General features: G+C 51.4%; 1 protein-coding gene across 7 annotated transcripts in view; it reads right to left on the reverse strand.

The window, feature by feature from the left end:
- Nucleotides 1-570: 570 nt before the first annotated feature.
- HIPK2 (homeodomain interacting protein kinase 2) overlaps nt 571-14,834 on the reverse strand; it is a gene marked incomplete at its 3' end in the record, with an annotated part of 187,498 nt that continues 173,234 nt past the window's right edge. For 6 of the 7 annotated variants that reach the window (XM_079931134.1, XM_079931133.1, XM_079931132.1 and 3 more), the window contains 3 exons: nt 7,342-7,586; nt 2,100-2,233; nt 571-1,032 (listed from right to left, as the gene is read on the reverse strand). In XM_079931134.1, coding sequence (XP_079787260.1) covers nt 571-1,032; nt 2,100-2,233; nt 7,342-7,586 — 841 coding nt within the window. Of the gene's footprint in view, nt 1,033-2,099; nt 2,234-5,448; nt 5,847-7,341; nt 7,587-14,834 lie in introns of those variants that run through there. The other variant, XM_079931135.1, reaches the window with a different exon arrangement.

Genomic DNA, 14,834 nt, shown 5'->3' on the forward strand with positions numbered 1-14,834 from the left:
GACCCTTTAGAGTTCTGGAAAAATCCCTAAGTCTTACGTTCAATCATTAAAAATCTATTGGATTTTTAATCCAATAGATTAAAACTCGTATCAGGTGTCCCTGACAGCAAATTCTTAAACGCCACTTGCCGCCATACGAAAATAATCTTTGAAAAATTCATAAAGTTCTTCAAACACTGGGTGGCCCCCCCCCCCCAATTTCTGGAATCTTCCGTGGCTCTCTTCTTCTCCTTTCCAGTCTGGTGCAGAATGGGTTCGTGAGCTGTGGTTTTTTGTTACTGACGTTTTCTTTTTTTTTCTTTTTCTTTTTTAAAATAAAAAGCATAGATTTCCCCCCCTCCTTAAATCCCTTCCTTTTTAAAATGTTCTCTTCTCCGCTCTCAGTCCTCCTACTTCCTAGTTCAAGTTTCATTTGTGTCCCGTCCCTGCCCCCTGCTCCCCTCCCCTGCCCCGTTTGCATTGTTTCTGTGCGGCACCTTCAGTATAAAAAGCCCAGCTCCCCCCTCGTCCCTCCTCCTTTCTCTCCTACCCTCTGGCCATCCTCCCTCCCCTCCCCTCCCCTTCCAGTGTTTATATGTAAGGGTACTGGTTGACCTTGGCAGGGCTCAGTGGGTATCCAGTGTAGACGGTGGAGGCTGGAGAGGCGCTGATGTAGGTCTGGTGGGCGAACTGGGCTGGATACTGACTCGGGTGTATGGTGGGCGAAGGCAGGACCCGGGGGCCCATGCTCACGGGGACCTGGTGGACGATGCTGGCTGGGTAGGCGGCGTGCTGCACGGTGTGACGCGCCGAGCCTTGGGAGGCCACCAGGTGGGCCACGGTGCCAGTGGAGCCCAGGGCGGCGGGCGCCGTGTAGGTGTAGAGGTGGGGCTGGGCGGGGAGGTGGGCGGCGGCGGCCAGGTGCGGGTGCACGGTGCCGTGGCTGGGGCTGTTGTGTGGGAAGGAGTATGGCGCCTGGGCCATCGTGGGGGTGATGTAGGCCTGCTGCCGTCGGTGGCTCCCCGTGCGATCTGCGGTGATGTGCTGCTGAGCCTGGAGCGGGAGAAGCACCAGGAGAGGGCTGCGTCATCAGGGCTGGACACGCGCACGCATGCGCACCCACGGGAGAGGCCGCGAGGGGCGGGGGCGGGGGAGAGGAGGGAGAGGCAGGGAGTGCGGAGGAGAGCAAGGTGGGGAGGAGGGGGTGGGGGGAAGGCGGAGGGAGAGGAGCGGCAGGCGTAACAGAAGACACCTCCCTCGCGCGCCCGCGAAGTGTCAATTAGCCTGGGCTGAGAAGGAAAGCCGTGCCCAGCCATGCTCCGGGCTGGGTGACACTCAGAGCCAGACGCAAAGGGAACGGGAGCCAGTAGGTCCCCCGAGGGCATCCTGCAGCTGTGAAGTGTCGAAAGGAGCCCCTTTCTCTCTCACCGTGAAGTCCTGCTCCCTAAACTGCAGGCTCTCAGACACTTCGCTGTCTGAGGTCACAGGTACACAGGAAGCAGCCCTCTCTCACCTGGAGAACCTAAGTCATGACACGGACGCGGCCTCGGTTTACAGCCAGGGGCACCGCTTCCGACGAAGGGCTTCTCAACGCAAACTCCCCCTTATCTTACCTCTGAGCTTCTAAGGAAGCAGGGCCCGCAGTCCACTTTGCAACTCGGACCTGAGTGACCCTCTACACACAGGCTGAGCGCTGCCCGTGGAGACTCTGTCTTGTTCACATTCCCCCCGAATGTCACCCACCTTCTCCGAATCCTCCGGCTCTTTTCCTGGGTGTGAGGTCCCTGTGGGAGGCCTCCTCCACTGTAAGGACTCGCTAGGCCCAGCATGGCCGGACCATGGGACCCAGACGCAGTGTTTTACCCTTTGCTGGGCCGAAATAGCAAGACGTGGGCCAGCCTATTTTTAAGCTCTGACACCACGTCACTAAGTACTTCGGAGCATCAGACGAGTCATTTTGCTTTGGGCCGGCTCTCTGTGAATCGGGGATCCGCCTCCCCCAAGGTGACCCACAGCAGAACGAGAACACCAGTGGTCACTCGGGGCGCCTCCTGCCGCCACGGGAGGTGGGCAAGGGTCCACCCTGGCGCCCCTGGCGAGCGGCCGTCGGGCGGGCTTACCTGGCTGAGATTGAGAGGTCGCTGCTGCCGGTAGGCAGTGGCTCCAGATGAGCTCCCTGAAGAGAGACCGCTGGTGGAGGTCACGTTGCTGGAGGACTTGGACTTGTAGGAGGACGAGTGGTGACTGGTGGTGACTGTGTTGGGAGGAGGAAAAGGTCACAGGTCCGTCACAGGCCCTCAGCTGCCCGGAAGACCCTACTCCTTGGGGGACAACAAGTGGCCTTCCAAGAACCCTTTACCGAGACTGGGTGATCACCATTCAGCAGCACTGCCCCAGACCCAGCGACGATGCCGCCTCTGGGCTGGCACCTGGCCTGCGGCTTGGGAGCAAACCCTGCTGGACTTTAGAATTACTATCTGGTGACACCGAAAGCATAAGGAGAGTCTAAGAGACAGAAGGAGAGCTCTCTGCAGCTCCTCGTGTCCCAGCCAGGGGTGCAGCGGGGGGCCATCTGCCGAGATGCAGAGACACGCTGACAGATGCAGCAGCGTACAGAAAACCGAGTCTCAAAAGAGGGACTACATGCCCCAGGGGGAGAAACAGCCAAAATAAAATGAATAGGGCGAGGAGGTTTATATTAAAGAAACCATTCGCGTCAGTTTCGGTGCTGAGTGGTCTGTGAACACCAGCTCCTGGCAGAGTGGGGCTCGTGTCTCCAGGGGGCACAGGCAGAGGACTGTACGCCCGGGTACAGGATGTGCGGAATCAGGTGCGACTGTTCGCCTGCCTCTCAGTGTCTCTCTTGACGTCAGACGTTTCTGTGCTGAAGCTCTGTCTAGATCAAGAGGAAGTGATCCACAGTGACTGCCAAGAAGCCTTTGGCACAGGGAATCCGGACATCCGCCCAAACCTACGTTGTCCTCCGCAGACTCCCCGACTCTAAAACCACTCACGTGTGAGGGAGCTGCCCAGAGTGGGGAGTTCAAGGGGAGACCCTGGTAGCTGAGGGAGAACCGGCAAGACGTACACAGGACCTCAGAGGCAGGTCTGTTTCTTGTGCTGTTCAGCAGAGAATTCAGATTTCCCGGGGCTGAGCATCGTTGGGAAACACAAAAGCCTAATACGGTATCAGTCAGGCACCCTGGGGTCGCGAGTGTAAAATGGGCAAGTCTGGCAGCTCTTGGGTGTGAAGGATGCTAAGAACGAATGAAGCACACACAGTAAGGATCAGGCCCTTGACGTAACTGGGTTGGGTCAATTCTGCTACGAACCCCAGGGTGATGAGATCAGGGTCAAAGAGGAGCCGCGTGAGGCTGGGGCCGGCAAGAGAGAATGCTGATAATTGTTGATGGAGAGAAAGCTGAAAAGTGAAGGCAAACCAGAAACCGGGGGACAGGAGACCGGGGAGCACGATGAAGTCAAGGGGAGCCTTCTGCTCCCCGAGGCCACAGTCCCCCTCAAGTAAAGGGAGAGCTGCCTCACTGGGAAGGGGGCAGCGCGTCCTAACGGAGACCCCAAATCCAACCGTGGTTTGGGGCCCAGCGGCCCTCCCATCCTACCCACCGAAGCGCACCCCAGTCGGGGGTGCCCAGGAATTCGTATTCTTCACAAGCTTCCCAGGAGAGCAGGAGCCAGCCCGGCCTTGGTGGACACAGCTGACCTGCATTGTGGAATCGGGGGTCTGCTGCTCAGGCCAAGCTTGGTTAGACTCTCAAAGGCCCTCCAAAGCCTGGGGGGGTGGAGGGCGGGGTTCGGAGGACCCACTGTAGGCTGAGGGATGCAAAGCTACAAATGCTGCCTATCAGGAGAACGTTGTGCCCATCGATCAGCCATGGTGCCACCGTGCAGGCATCCAACACTCCCTGCCCTGCAGCGCGTCGCCAGCTGTGTCTGCTGCCTGGGCCCGGCTGTGAGTGGAACCTCTCTGCTCCTACTTCAACTCTCTGGGCATTTTGCGGTAATTACATTTCAGGGAGAAACTCTGAGTGCAAGGGATCCACAGCGTGAGGCTGCAAGTGAAGAGATTAGAGGGCTTCAGATGAAATGGGTGTGACAGAGCCAGGCTACCATCATCACGGGCACAGGAAGTGGGACAGGAACTTGTCAAGTTGCCAGAGCAGGGGACCCCAGAATCAGGGAGGGGGTCCTGAAAGGGACCAAGAGATTAAAATAGTAATTTCCTCCTGCAGAGAAAGTGACCATGGAGCGGAGAAGGCAAGTGCTGAAGGTCAAGCTCCGGAGGCGTATTTCGGAGCTGGGAGGACAGTACAGAGCTCTCTGCTCAAGCCTTGCCTAGCTGCTCTCATAGATCTGCTGCCCGGCAACAGCCCTGGGTTCACGGATGGCCCCTGGTGGCCCTGTCTGTACAAGGCAGGTGGGAGAGTGCTTCAATCCTGGGTGAGCCCTGGAGGGACAGCCGCATGGCCGTGGTGGAGTTAGTTAACCTCTCTGTGCTTCCATTTTCTTATCTGGAAAACTGGGAAAGTAACGGTGACTACATGTAGGGTCCTTGTGGGGATTACGCGAGTTAATGCACGTAGAAGCTTAGTATCGATCTGGCACGTGTTGAGCCCTTAAAGGTGTCAGCTGTGCTAACTACGGTTGATGTCTTTATTAGCGTCCTGTCCCCTGGCCAAAGCGATGCTCAAGGAACAGCTGTCTGCCCCAAGCTGGGACCAGCAAGTTCTGTTTCCTGGGACTGGGAAACTGGAAGCCCGGGGCTCACTGGGTCAGGGTGAAGCAGTGTTCAGAGAGCAGGTGTCGGGCCCCCAGTGGCTCAGACCAAGGAGTTCTGGTTGCTGTCCTGCCTGGGACTTAGTTGTTGAACTTTCTCTCAGCCCTGCACCCTTCCAATAAATTCCTTATTTGCCTTAAGGCAGTGCAGAGTTCACTCTGTTGCCTCCCAGAAGAACCTTAACTGACCCAAGAGACTCGAGGAGGCTACATGAGAAATAGGGAATCTTCCTGAGCTGAGACCCCCAGAGGGGATTAGCAATGACAGAAAATGGACCGTCACCTGCACAGCCTCTGTCCTGACCTGGGGGGCTCAGGGAAGCCTGGCAGCCCAGCGGAGGTGGCTGAAACGCTTCTCACCTTGGCCGTAAATGGGCCAGCGGGGCCCAGGAGGCTGAGGAAGGCTGCTTTGCTTGATTTCTCCAAGCCTAGGACGACTGAGCTAATGGAGGATATCAGCGTTGAGGAGGACCACGTTCTGGGGGCGGACAGGCACCAGAATGAAGTTCCTTCCTGCCCCTTGCCTGTCACTGGAAAGACCGTGCAGCGTGTCCTCACAGGGGAACATAAATCTCTCTTTCCATTAGGAAACTATACCATGGGCTTCCCCAGAGACAGTGGCACTAGGTGCCTTACTGAGAATAACCTTCCTTTTTTTTTTTTTTTTTGGTTGAAAACATCCCTGAGAGATTCTCAGCCCTTCAGCTGTAGCAGTCCTTGTGGAAATGCAGTGGGGTGAGTGCTCAAAACCGCCACGGGCGGCCCACAGCTCGACGGCTGATGGTGGAAACGGGCAACGGAGCGTGAAAGGCGTGACCTGTGGGCTCCACAGAGCTGCCTCCCCGCCTCTCGCCATCGTGGTTCCCCACAGAAAACTGTTGCGTGATGTGGGACAAAGCTGGCCCTCAGTCCCCTGACCTGTCTTAACTAGGGGGTTGGACTAGTCTTAAAATTTCAGTAGCTCTCAATTTTGTCACCTTCCACATTCCGGCACCAGCACCCGGGCCGACAAAGTTCCGAGCTGGAAGACGTCTAGCCTGCGATGATCCGGCCGCTGCCTCGTGCGTCCTCCACTGTATTTAAAAGGCCAAGGGAAATTCAGCACCAGCTACCTTTTCCCCCGCCTTTATCAATTCCTAGAGGTCCTGCGTAAGGTCTACCCTGAGCCAATCCTTATAGACCATCGTCCCGAAGTGTAAAGGGACCGTTACTATTACAGAGTTCCCCTGAGATGTCCTGGAACATGGGCATCCTCGACTTACAACACGCATCGTCTCCTCCCGTAGGTCTACAGTCTCTGATCTGAAATCCCTGGTGTCACTTTTTTTTTTTTTTTTTTTTTTGAGCCGCACTGCGTGGCTTGTGGGATTTGAGTTCCCTGACCAGAGATCGAACCCGGGCCCTCGGCAGTGAGAGCGCAGGGTCCGAGGCACTGGACCGCCAGGGAATTCCCTGAAATCCCTGGGGTCGGACACTTTTGAAATCAAGAATTTCCGATTTTAGAAGGTCATGTGGTATATATTCAATATATTAGGTTACCCCCAGTGGAGCCCTGTGCACTACCACGTAATTTAAAAAAAGTGATTATTTCTGCTACAGAATACTGGGACATTTCACCAAGGGGCACAAATATGACTCTGACACAAACAGGAATATGACAAAGGGACTATAAATCGCCTCTAGTTAGTTCAGGTCAGGTTTTACCAACTGACTTTACTGTAAACTTAAAAATCTGGTTTTTGGAGCATTTTGGATTTTAGATTACAGATGAAAAGGAATTTTCCTTCTCCTCCTGTTGGGTAAAAGGGCTGGTCTTGAGGTTTTCAACAACACAGTCTTGAGACCTTCACTGTTATTTAAGCAGGAGAGCCCTTCACACCAAGCTGTGTGCACTTAGGCTGCGATCTTTATACCTGGGGTACGTGCGGGGCTACCTGAGGACCCGAGGGTGCACGGCAAGCAGAGGTTTGAGGGGTCAATGTCCAGAGTCTCACCTTTCAGATGTATCTTTTCCTAAACAGATGCACCGGCCCTGGGACCCCCCGGTTCCCTTACTCGCCTTCTCTCTCATTCACCCTTCTCCCATATTACAAAAGAAAGGCTTCCTTCTCACTCTCTTGAATGTTGAAATGGTGCATTGCCTCCAGGTGTGAGAACCCTAAGGGGCACCCAAATGGGATCATTCCAGAACAAATGGCTCCTGAAGGACAGTCCCGTGAGAGCAAAGACAAGCCCCTCTCAGCAGGAAACACTGAGGGCTAACCAGGCTTGTTTTCTTTCGCTCAGGCGGCCAACTCTTTGCAAACTCCCTACCCCATCCGTCCATCCATTCATGAGATACAGCTGAGAAGTGAGGTGGCCATCCCAGGGAGGACTTTTTCTGACAGATGTGAGGTCAGCTCTGGCCTCCTGGGCTGACAACAGGGAGTCTTCTTGAACAGGATCCTTGGGTGAGGACCTACTACCACCCGGGGCTTAGCAGCTCTCCCGTAACAAGATGGCGAACAGCAGGGAACCAGAAAACCAGCCTCCGGAGAGATGCTCCTGGCCGCCCCGGCCCCAAATTACCTGGCCCCAGGCTGTCACACTCCACCAGCGCCTCGCTGGCCTGGGTTTTCAGGGGCGGCACGATGATGGTCCGGGGGTTCCCGGTGCAGTGCGACTCCAGGTTCCCCTTGGTGTCGAAGGTGGCGGCGCTGTGCCCGGAGCGGTGCTGCACGGCGTAGGGGCTGGTGATGCTAGAGGAATCGGAGTAGGGAGAGTCGTGGACCGTGACACAGCTGATGACGTTTTTTCTCTGCTTGGACACAGGGCTGGAGATGGAAGGGGAGAAAGCAGGACTGTGAGAGGCTGGGGAGGGAGACACCAAACTGACGGCGAAGAGCCTCTCTGTGCTCTGGGGCAGGGGCGGGGACAGGCAGAGCCGGAGACGGGGTGGGAATGTGACTTCTGCTCTCCAGAACCCTAGCGGGGAGGCACAAGTGTCACCAGTCTGACCAGTGGGGGTGGGGGAATATGTGAGGACGGGAGAAGGGGCTGGAGGGGGGCCCACAGAAGCTTCTGGAAATGGGGGCAAGAGAAACTTCCGGGCAGGCCTGGGCTGTCCCCTGTGCAGCCGCGCTCAGCTGACCTACCGGGGAGGTGCGTGCAGCACAGAGCTGTGTGGCAGTGCCCTCTGAGCCACCGGAAGGGGACACGAAAGCCAACAGAGAACCCAGCCAGACCCAGGTCACCTGAGGCCCAGGTGTAGGAGAAAAACACCGCCGGGAAGGGAACAACATAAGCTCGGGAGGCTCGGGACCTGGAAGACCCAGCCAATTTAGGCAGGAGGGAACAGGACATCCAGGAGGAACCGGGACGCAGTGAGAGGGACGGGAGAGAGTGAGGCTCTGAGCACGCTGATCCCACACACAGCAGCGACCCAAGACCTCTGAGTCCCCTTCTCAGGAGAGGCCCGGCCCTCCTGCAGCTTCCCCTCTGCCTGGCCGACGATGGGGTGGGGGACCGGCACCGTATCTGGGTGAGGGCAGAGATGCTGAGTCTGTGAGGGAGTGGCTCTGAATCCCTGGTTTTCATCCTATAACTGAGACTTAATACACTGATACCAGGAGGTATCAGGAGGAACTGGCTTTGGATGGCTCTGGGCCAGCACGTTTTTTCCGGAGATATTTATGTTTGGTTCCTTTGGGAACCAATTCTGTCTGCCTCCAAGCTAGTGAGAGGCTGGTGCGATGACGAATATGGAATCTGTTGCTTATTGGGAAAGTTTTAAAAATGGATTTTCATCTATTTTTGTATATTGATCGTCTATTTTTAAGAAATATCTATTGCCTAAATAAGACGGTCAGTTTGCAACTACTTTGCTAAGAGAAGAAGCTGGTATTTATAGAGCACCTAATGCAGCCACAACACCCGCTCCAGGTGTCTTGCCCAAGGTCACACAGTCAGCCACAGGCCACATTCCAAGATCAATCCTACCACCACTAAGGGCGGCAGAGAAATGAGGGAACTCGAGCCCCAGGAAGTGGGAGGACAGCAGGGCTGCTAGCCTACAAAAGGCTGAGGGGCTGGGAGTGAGCCCGCAGGGGGCCTGACGCCCTGCTCCCTGGACCCTGCCCTGCTGACATCTGGGCCAGATAATTCTTCTGGGGCTGCATATTCTGTCCTCCCCGGTTCAGGGTAGAAGGGTCCCTCCCTAACTGTGTCTGTGGATAAGGACACACGCCTGGCAGACAGATGTCTAACGTCAGCATGTGCTGGTGGTGTAGCTGTCCAACCTCTGAGAGATTCAGTCTCCTTATCGGTGAGATGTATATTAATAGTACCTATGCCACAGGCTTGTTTTGCGAAGTGAGAAAATACATGCAAAGTGCTTTGGATGGTGCATGACACCATTTATAGTAAGTATACTCTAAAAACTAGCTTCTAGATGAATGGATAAAGAAGATGTGGCACGTATATATAATGGAATATTACTCAGCCATAAAAAGAAATGAAACTGGGTCACTTGTAGAGATGTGGATGGACCTAGAATCTGTCATACAGAGTAAAGTAAGTCAGAAAGAGAAAAACAAATATCGTATATTAACACACATATGTGGAATCTAGAAAAATGGTACAGATGAACCTATTTGCAGGGCAGGAATAGAAAGGCAGACGTAGGGAACAGACGTGTGGACACGGCAGGGAGGGGAGGGTGGGATGAATTGGGAGATTAGGTTTGACATAAATACACTACCATATGTAAAACAGATAGCTAGTGGGAACCTGCCGTATAGCACAGGGAGCTCAGCCTGGTGCTCTGTGATGGCCTAGTTGGGTGGGATGGGGGCGGGGTAGGGGCGGGAGGGAGGTCCAAGAGGGAGGGGATGTATGTATGCATATGGCTGATTCACTTCGCTGTGTGGCAGAAACTAACACAACATTGTAAAGCAACTATATTCCAATAAAAAAAAAAAGCTAGCTTCTACCATGATTATTATTAGTGTTACTTCATTTAAAAACAGGTGAAAACAGGTTTGCAAAAAACATCTCTAGGCAAAATGAATTCTATGAAGGTACATACTTGCTGGAAAAGTTTCTAGTCTAGGAATAAACCAGAGATTGATACGAAAGAAGTTAAAACTCATCAGTTAGGTATCTTAGAGATCTATGCTAGGTGCTACAGGGAATTTCTGTATAAAGAAATATAATACATGTCTCCGCTCTTGGAGGAGATTAACATCTCAGTGGGGGACTGTATAAAAACATGACAAGTTAAACAGTAAAATCTTTAAAATAATCAGTTAAAGAGAAGGGATGTCATAAAGACTTCCACGATGAACTGTCAAGTGAGCTGTGCAGATGATAATTAAGAACTCAAAAGAAGGTGAGGAATGAACTGATTGCATATATTTATAGTTCTTCATGCTAACTTTGATAAAATGGATATATCTTAATTAATAAAGAACTACACTTCCTACTTATAACAGTTTAAATGCAAAAAGCCCATATGCTTGTTGCTCAAACATAGTTTGAGGTAAACAGTTACCGTATGACCCAGCAATTCTGCTCTAGGTTAAGTACGAAATGGAACTGAAAGCAGAAACTAACAGATACTTGCATGCTAACGTTCACTGCAGCATTATTCACAATAGCCAAAGGTGGAAATAACCTCAGTGCCCATCAGTGGATCAATGGATAAACAAAATGGGATACAGCCACACAATGGGATATTATTCAGCTATAAAATGAATAAAGTTCTGATATATACGACAATACGGATAAGCCTTGAAAACATTACACTAAGTGAAATAAGCCAGACACAAAAGGACAGACACTGTGTGATTCCACTTGTACGATGTTTCTAGAATAGGCACATTCACAGAGACAGATGCAGATCAGAGGTTACCGGGGGCTGAGGGAAGACGAGTTGGGGAGTTACTGCCTAATGGGTACAGAGTTTCTGTCTGAGGTGAATGGAAAGTTTTGGCAATAGTGGTGATGGCTGCACACACTGTGAATGTATTTAATGTCACTGAATTGTACACTTATAAATGGTTAAAATGGCAAATTTTATTATATATGTAGTACCACAACTTAAAAAATTAATGTAATAGGCCAAAACCCATTTAACTGTACACTTTAAATGGATGAACTGTATGGCACGCAAATTCTATCTCAAGTTTTTAAAAGTCCATATGCTTATTCAGAAACAAGAAAACAGGCTTCCCTGGTGGCGCACTGATTGAGAATCCGCCTGCCAATGCAGGGGACATGGGTTTGAGCCCTGGGCTGGGAAGTTCCCACATGCCGCGGAGCAACTAAGCCCGTGCACCACAACTACTGAGCCTGCGCTCTAGAGCCCGCGAGCCGCAACTACTGAGACTGTGTGCTGCAACTACTGAAGCCCGTGGCTCTAGGGCTCGTGCGCCACAACTACTGAGCCCACGTGCCACAACTACCGAAGTCCGCGTGCCTAGAGCCCGTGCTCCGCAACAAGAGAAGCCACCGCAATGAGGAGCCTGTGCACCGCAACGAAGAGTAGCCCCCACTCTCCACAGTTAGAGAAAGCCCACGCACAGCAACGAAGACCCAACACAGCCAAAAATAGATAAATAAAATAAATTTATATATATATATATATATATATATATATATATATATATATATATATATATATATAAAAGGAAGCAAATGGTATCATTGGGGAGGGGACGACTGAGATCTGGCAGAAGAACTAGAAAGTGGGGCGCCAGGGAAAGGCCCCATGCCTGGAAAGTAGGGACAAGGGCCCCAAGGGCAGCAGGAATTGTGGAAAGCTGTGAAACTGGGAGGAACCCTGAGAGGAAGGAGAGCCGCCTTAAAAAGCATAGACACGTCCTGGCTACTGTCAATAGAGCTGCAATGAATGCAGTGAGGTGGATGGACCTAGAGTCTGTCACACAGAGTGAAATAAGTCAGAAAGAGAAAAACAAATACTGTATGCTAACACATATATATGGAATCTAAGAAAAAAAGAAAAGTCATGAAGAACCTAGGGGTAAGACGGGAATAAAGACACAGACCTACTAGAGCATGGGCTTGAGGACACAGGGAGGGGGAAGAGGTAAGCTGTGACAAAGTGAGAGAGTGGCATGGACATATATACACTACCAAATGTAAAATAGATAGCTAGTGGGAAGCAGCCGCATAGCACAGGGAGATCAGCTCGGTGCTTTGTGACCACCTAGAGGGGTGGGATAGGGAGGGTGGGAGGGAGACACAAGAGGGAGGGGATATGGGGATATATGTATATGTATAACTGATTCACTTTGTTATAAAGCAGAAACTAACACACCATTGTAAAGCAATTATACCCCAATAAAGATGTTAAAAAAAAAAAGCACAGGTGAAACCTGCAACTGCTTTCTGTGGGCGGGTGACGGAGCTGGTCCGCGAGCCACGCGGTTAAAGGAACGCCCAGCCCTCCACCTCCACCCTCCCAACCCCCCCCCACTGGCACCATCACAAAACGCTCCCCGGACCAGGGTCAGCGCCGGAGGCCATGAGCATGCAGCTCCAAGTGTCCTGCCCTTCACTCTCAGCTTCGGTCACAGCCAGTTCTGCCTGATTAAATGACACACACACACAGTGACTCATCTGGTCATCTCACAAAACGCAGAAATGTTCTGCTGCAGATGCATGGTCTGTGGGTGGCGGACCCCACGCGAAGAACAGAGGCTGGCTGCTCCCAAATGTGTCCTGGGAGCTCGTGCTCTAGTCCTGGTGCTGCTGTCCATTTATTGGTGTGACCTCGGGCAGTGGCCTGGATATTGGGGTGACCCTGGATGTCCCTCCAGCTCTAACCTGCTATGACATCCGTTAGGGAGGGTGGCCTTAAAGGAGCCATCGTGATGGTCCCTTGAAGATTTATTATTAAAGACACTTAAAATAGGATTCGCTTTACTCCTAATTTGGAGAGAAAATAAATCCTTTTAGTAAGTGTACCTTATATGTTGACCCAGACCCAGACAATTCCTGCTGACTATATATCCTCCTTAGGTTCTGAATAGTTTAGAAAATGAGCAAATTAAACACACCCCCCCCCCCCCACACCACTAAGTTTGGCCAAGCCGCAATAAAATTCAAGTTGGACATATTTGGAATTCTTCAATTGTAGAAATTGTGGAGAAGCTTCAGCTCAATACGAGTACGAATTCTCTGACAACTGGAATTATCTGAACATACAAGGGGCCGCTTAATGAATCAGTGAGCTTCCTGTCACTGAAGGAAAGCTTTCTGGCAAAAGTCTTGTAACAACTGACAGCTTGGTCTAGATGACCCCTCAGAATTGGGGGCCATCTCCCGACAGAAATGTTGAGGAATTCTGCATGTCAGGATCTTGTCATCTACACCAAGGAGTGTGGGAGAAAACCTCTCCGAACTCCTCATGGGTCCCATCCCTTTTATCTGATCTGGCAGTCCCCGTGCCCAAGGAGCAGAGAGGTACAACACAGTCTAATGCTGATCTACCTATCTCTTTGGATTTACACGTGACAGGTTTGGAAAAGGTGAATTCATTTGATAGCTCTGTTTTTAATCTCTTCTATTGTTAGAAATCTCTGTGCTCTACCTGATGTACTATGCAGATTAGAGAACAAATGAGAAATTGTTAAACGAGTCAGCTTAAAAAATGAGCACACGGGCTTCCCTGGTGGCACAGTAGTTAAGAATCCGCCTGCCAGGGCTTCCCTGGTGGCGCAGTGGTTGAGAGTCCACCTGCTGATGCAGGGGACACGGGTTCGTGCCCCGGTCCGGGAAGGACTCACATGCCATGGAGCGGCTGGGCCCGTGAGCCATGGCTGCTGAGCCTGCGCGTCCGGAGCCTCTGCTCCGCAACGGGAGAGACCACAACAGTGAGAGGCCCGCGTACCGCAAAAAAAAAAAAAAAGAATCCGCCTGCCAATGCAGCGGATAGGGGTTCGGGCCCGGTTCAGGAAGATCCCACATGCCGCGGACCAACTAAGCCCGTGTGCCACAACTACTGAGCTTGCACTCTAGAGCCACAACTACTGAGCCCACATGCCACAACTACTGAAGTCCCTGCGCCTAGAGCCCGTGCTCCGCAATAAGAGAAGCCACCACAATGAGAAGGCTGTGCACTGCAAGGAAGAGTAGGCCCTGCTCGCCACAGCTAGAGAAAGACCGCACGCAGCAATGAAGACCCAATGCAGCCAAAAATAAATTAAAAAAAAAAAAAAGCTAATCACTTAGAAACTATAAAAAAAAATGAGCACACATTTGACATTACTACTATGGGTTCTTTTGGCTCCTACGTGTCTATTCTACTGGGCTTCATCCCACTGTAGTGTCTAATTATTATTGATAGCTTATCAATCCCATTATGAATTGGTTAATGGAAGTGAGAAACAGTGATAGGAGAAGAATGAGAGATACTTGTTTAAGTGGTCTCGACAGAACATCACTTCCGAATAAAAACCAAAGCTGCCAGAGTTCATGACTGCCTTGCGTTGTGATGGCAAGAGATGATTTTCATCATTTTAAAATGATGAAAAGAAATAAGGAGCTAAGTAAAGAAATCAGCCTCAATGGAGAAAACACTGCTGGAAGATCAGACACAAATCTGTGACCCCTTCTCTGTAGGACCCTAACTGGAATGTGCTTCTGATTTCCATTTGCCAATCACCATCAATTCCGTCCTCCAAGACCTGAGTCAAAACTCATCTCCACCAATGAACTTTCCATGACTTATTTCATGCCTCTGATGCCATAATCAATGCTATATGTGAAAAATACTGCTCTTCTGTTACTATGACATTGATTACTAAACACAGGAAACGATTACTGAATGCACAACTACTGTTCAAAGTCCCCTGCATGTTTTATCCCCTCTAATCTTCACAGCAAAACTACGAGGTGAAGAATATTACAACTTTCATTTTAAGAACAACTAACTTCAGATGTGGAGAGCTTAGGTCACTTGGTTGTTCAAGGTCACACAGCTGGTTAGGGGCAAAGTCAGGTTGGAACCAAGAGCTAGAATTCTTCTTCTTTTTCTTTTTGTGACTAAGTGTGGTCTT

The sequence above is a fragment of the Stenella coeruleoalba genome, assembly GCF_951394435.1.
Source record: "Stenella coeruleoalba genome assembly, chromosome: 9".
NCBI lineage: Eukaryota > Metazoa > Chordata > Mammalia > Artiodactyla > Delphinidae > Stenella > Stenella coeruleoalba.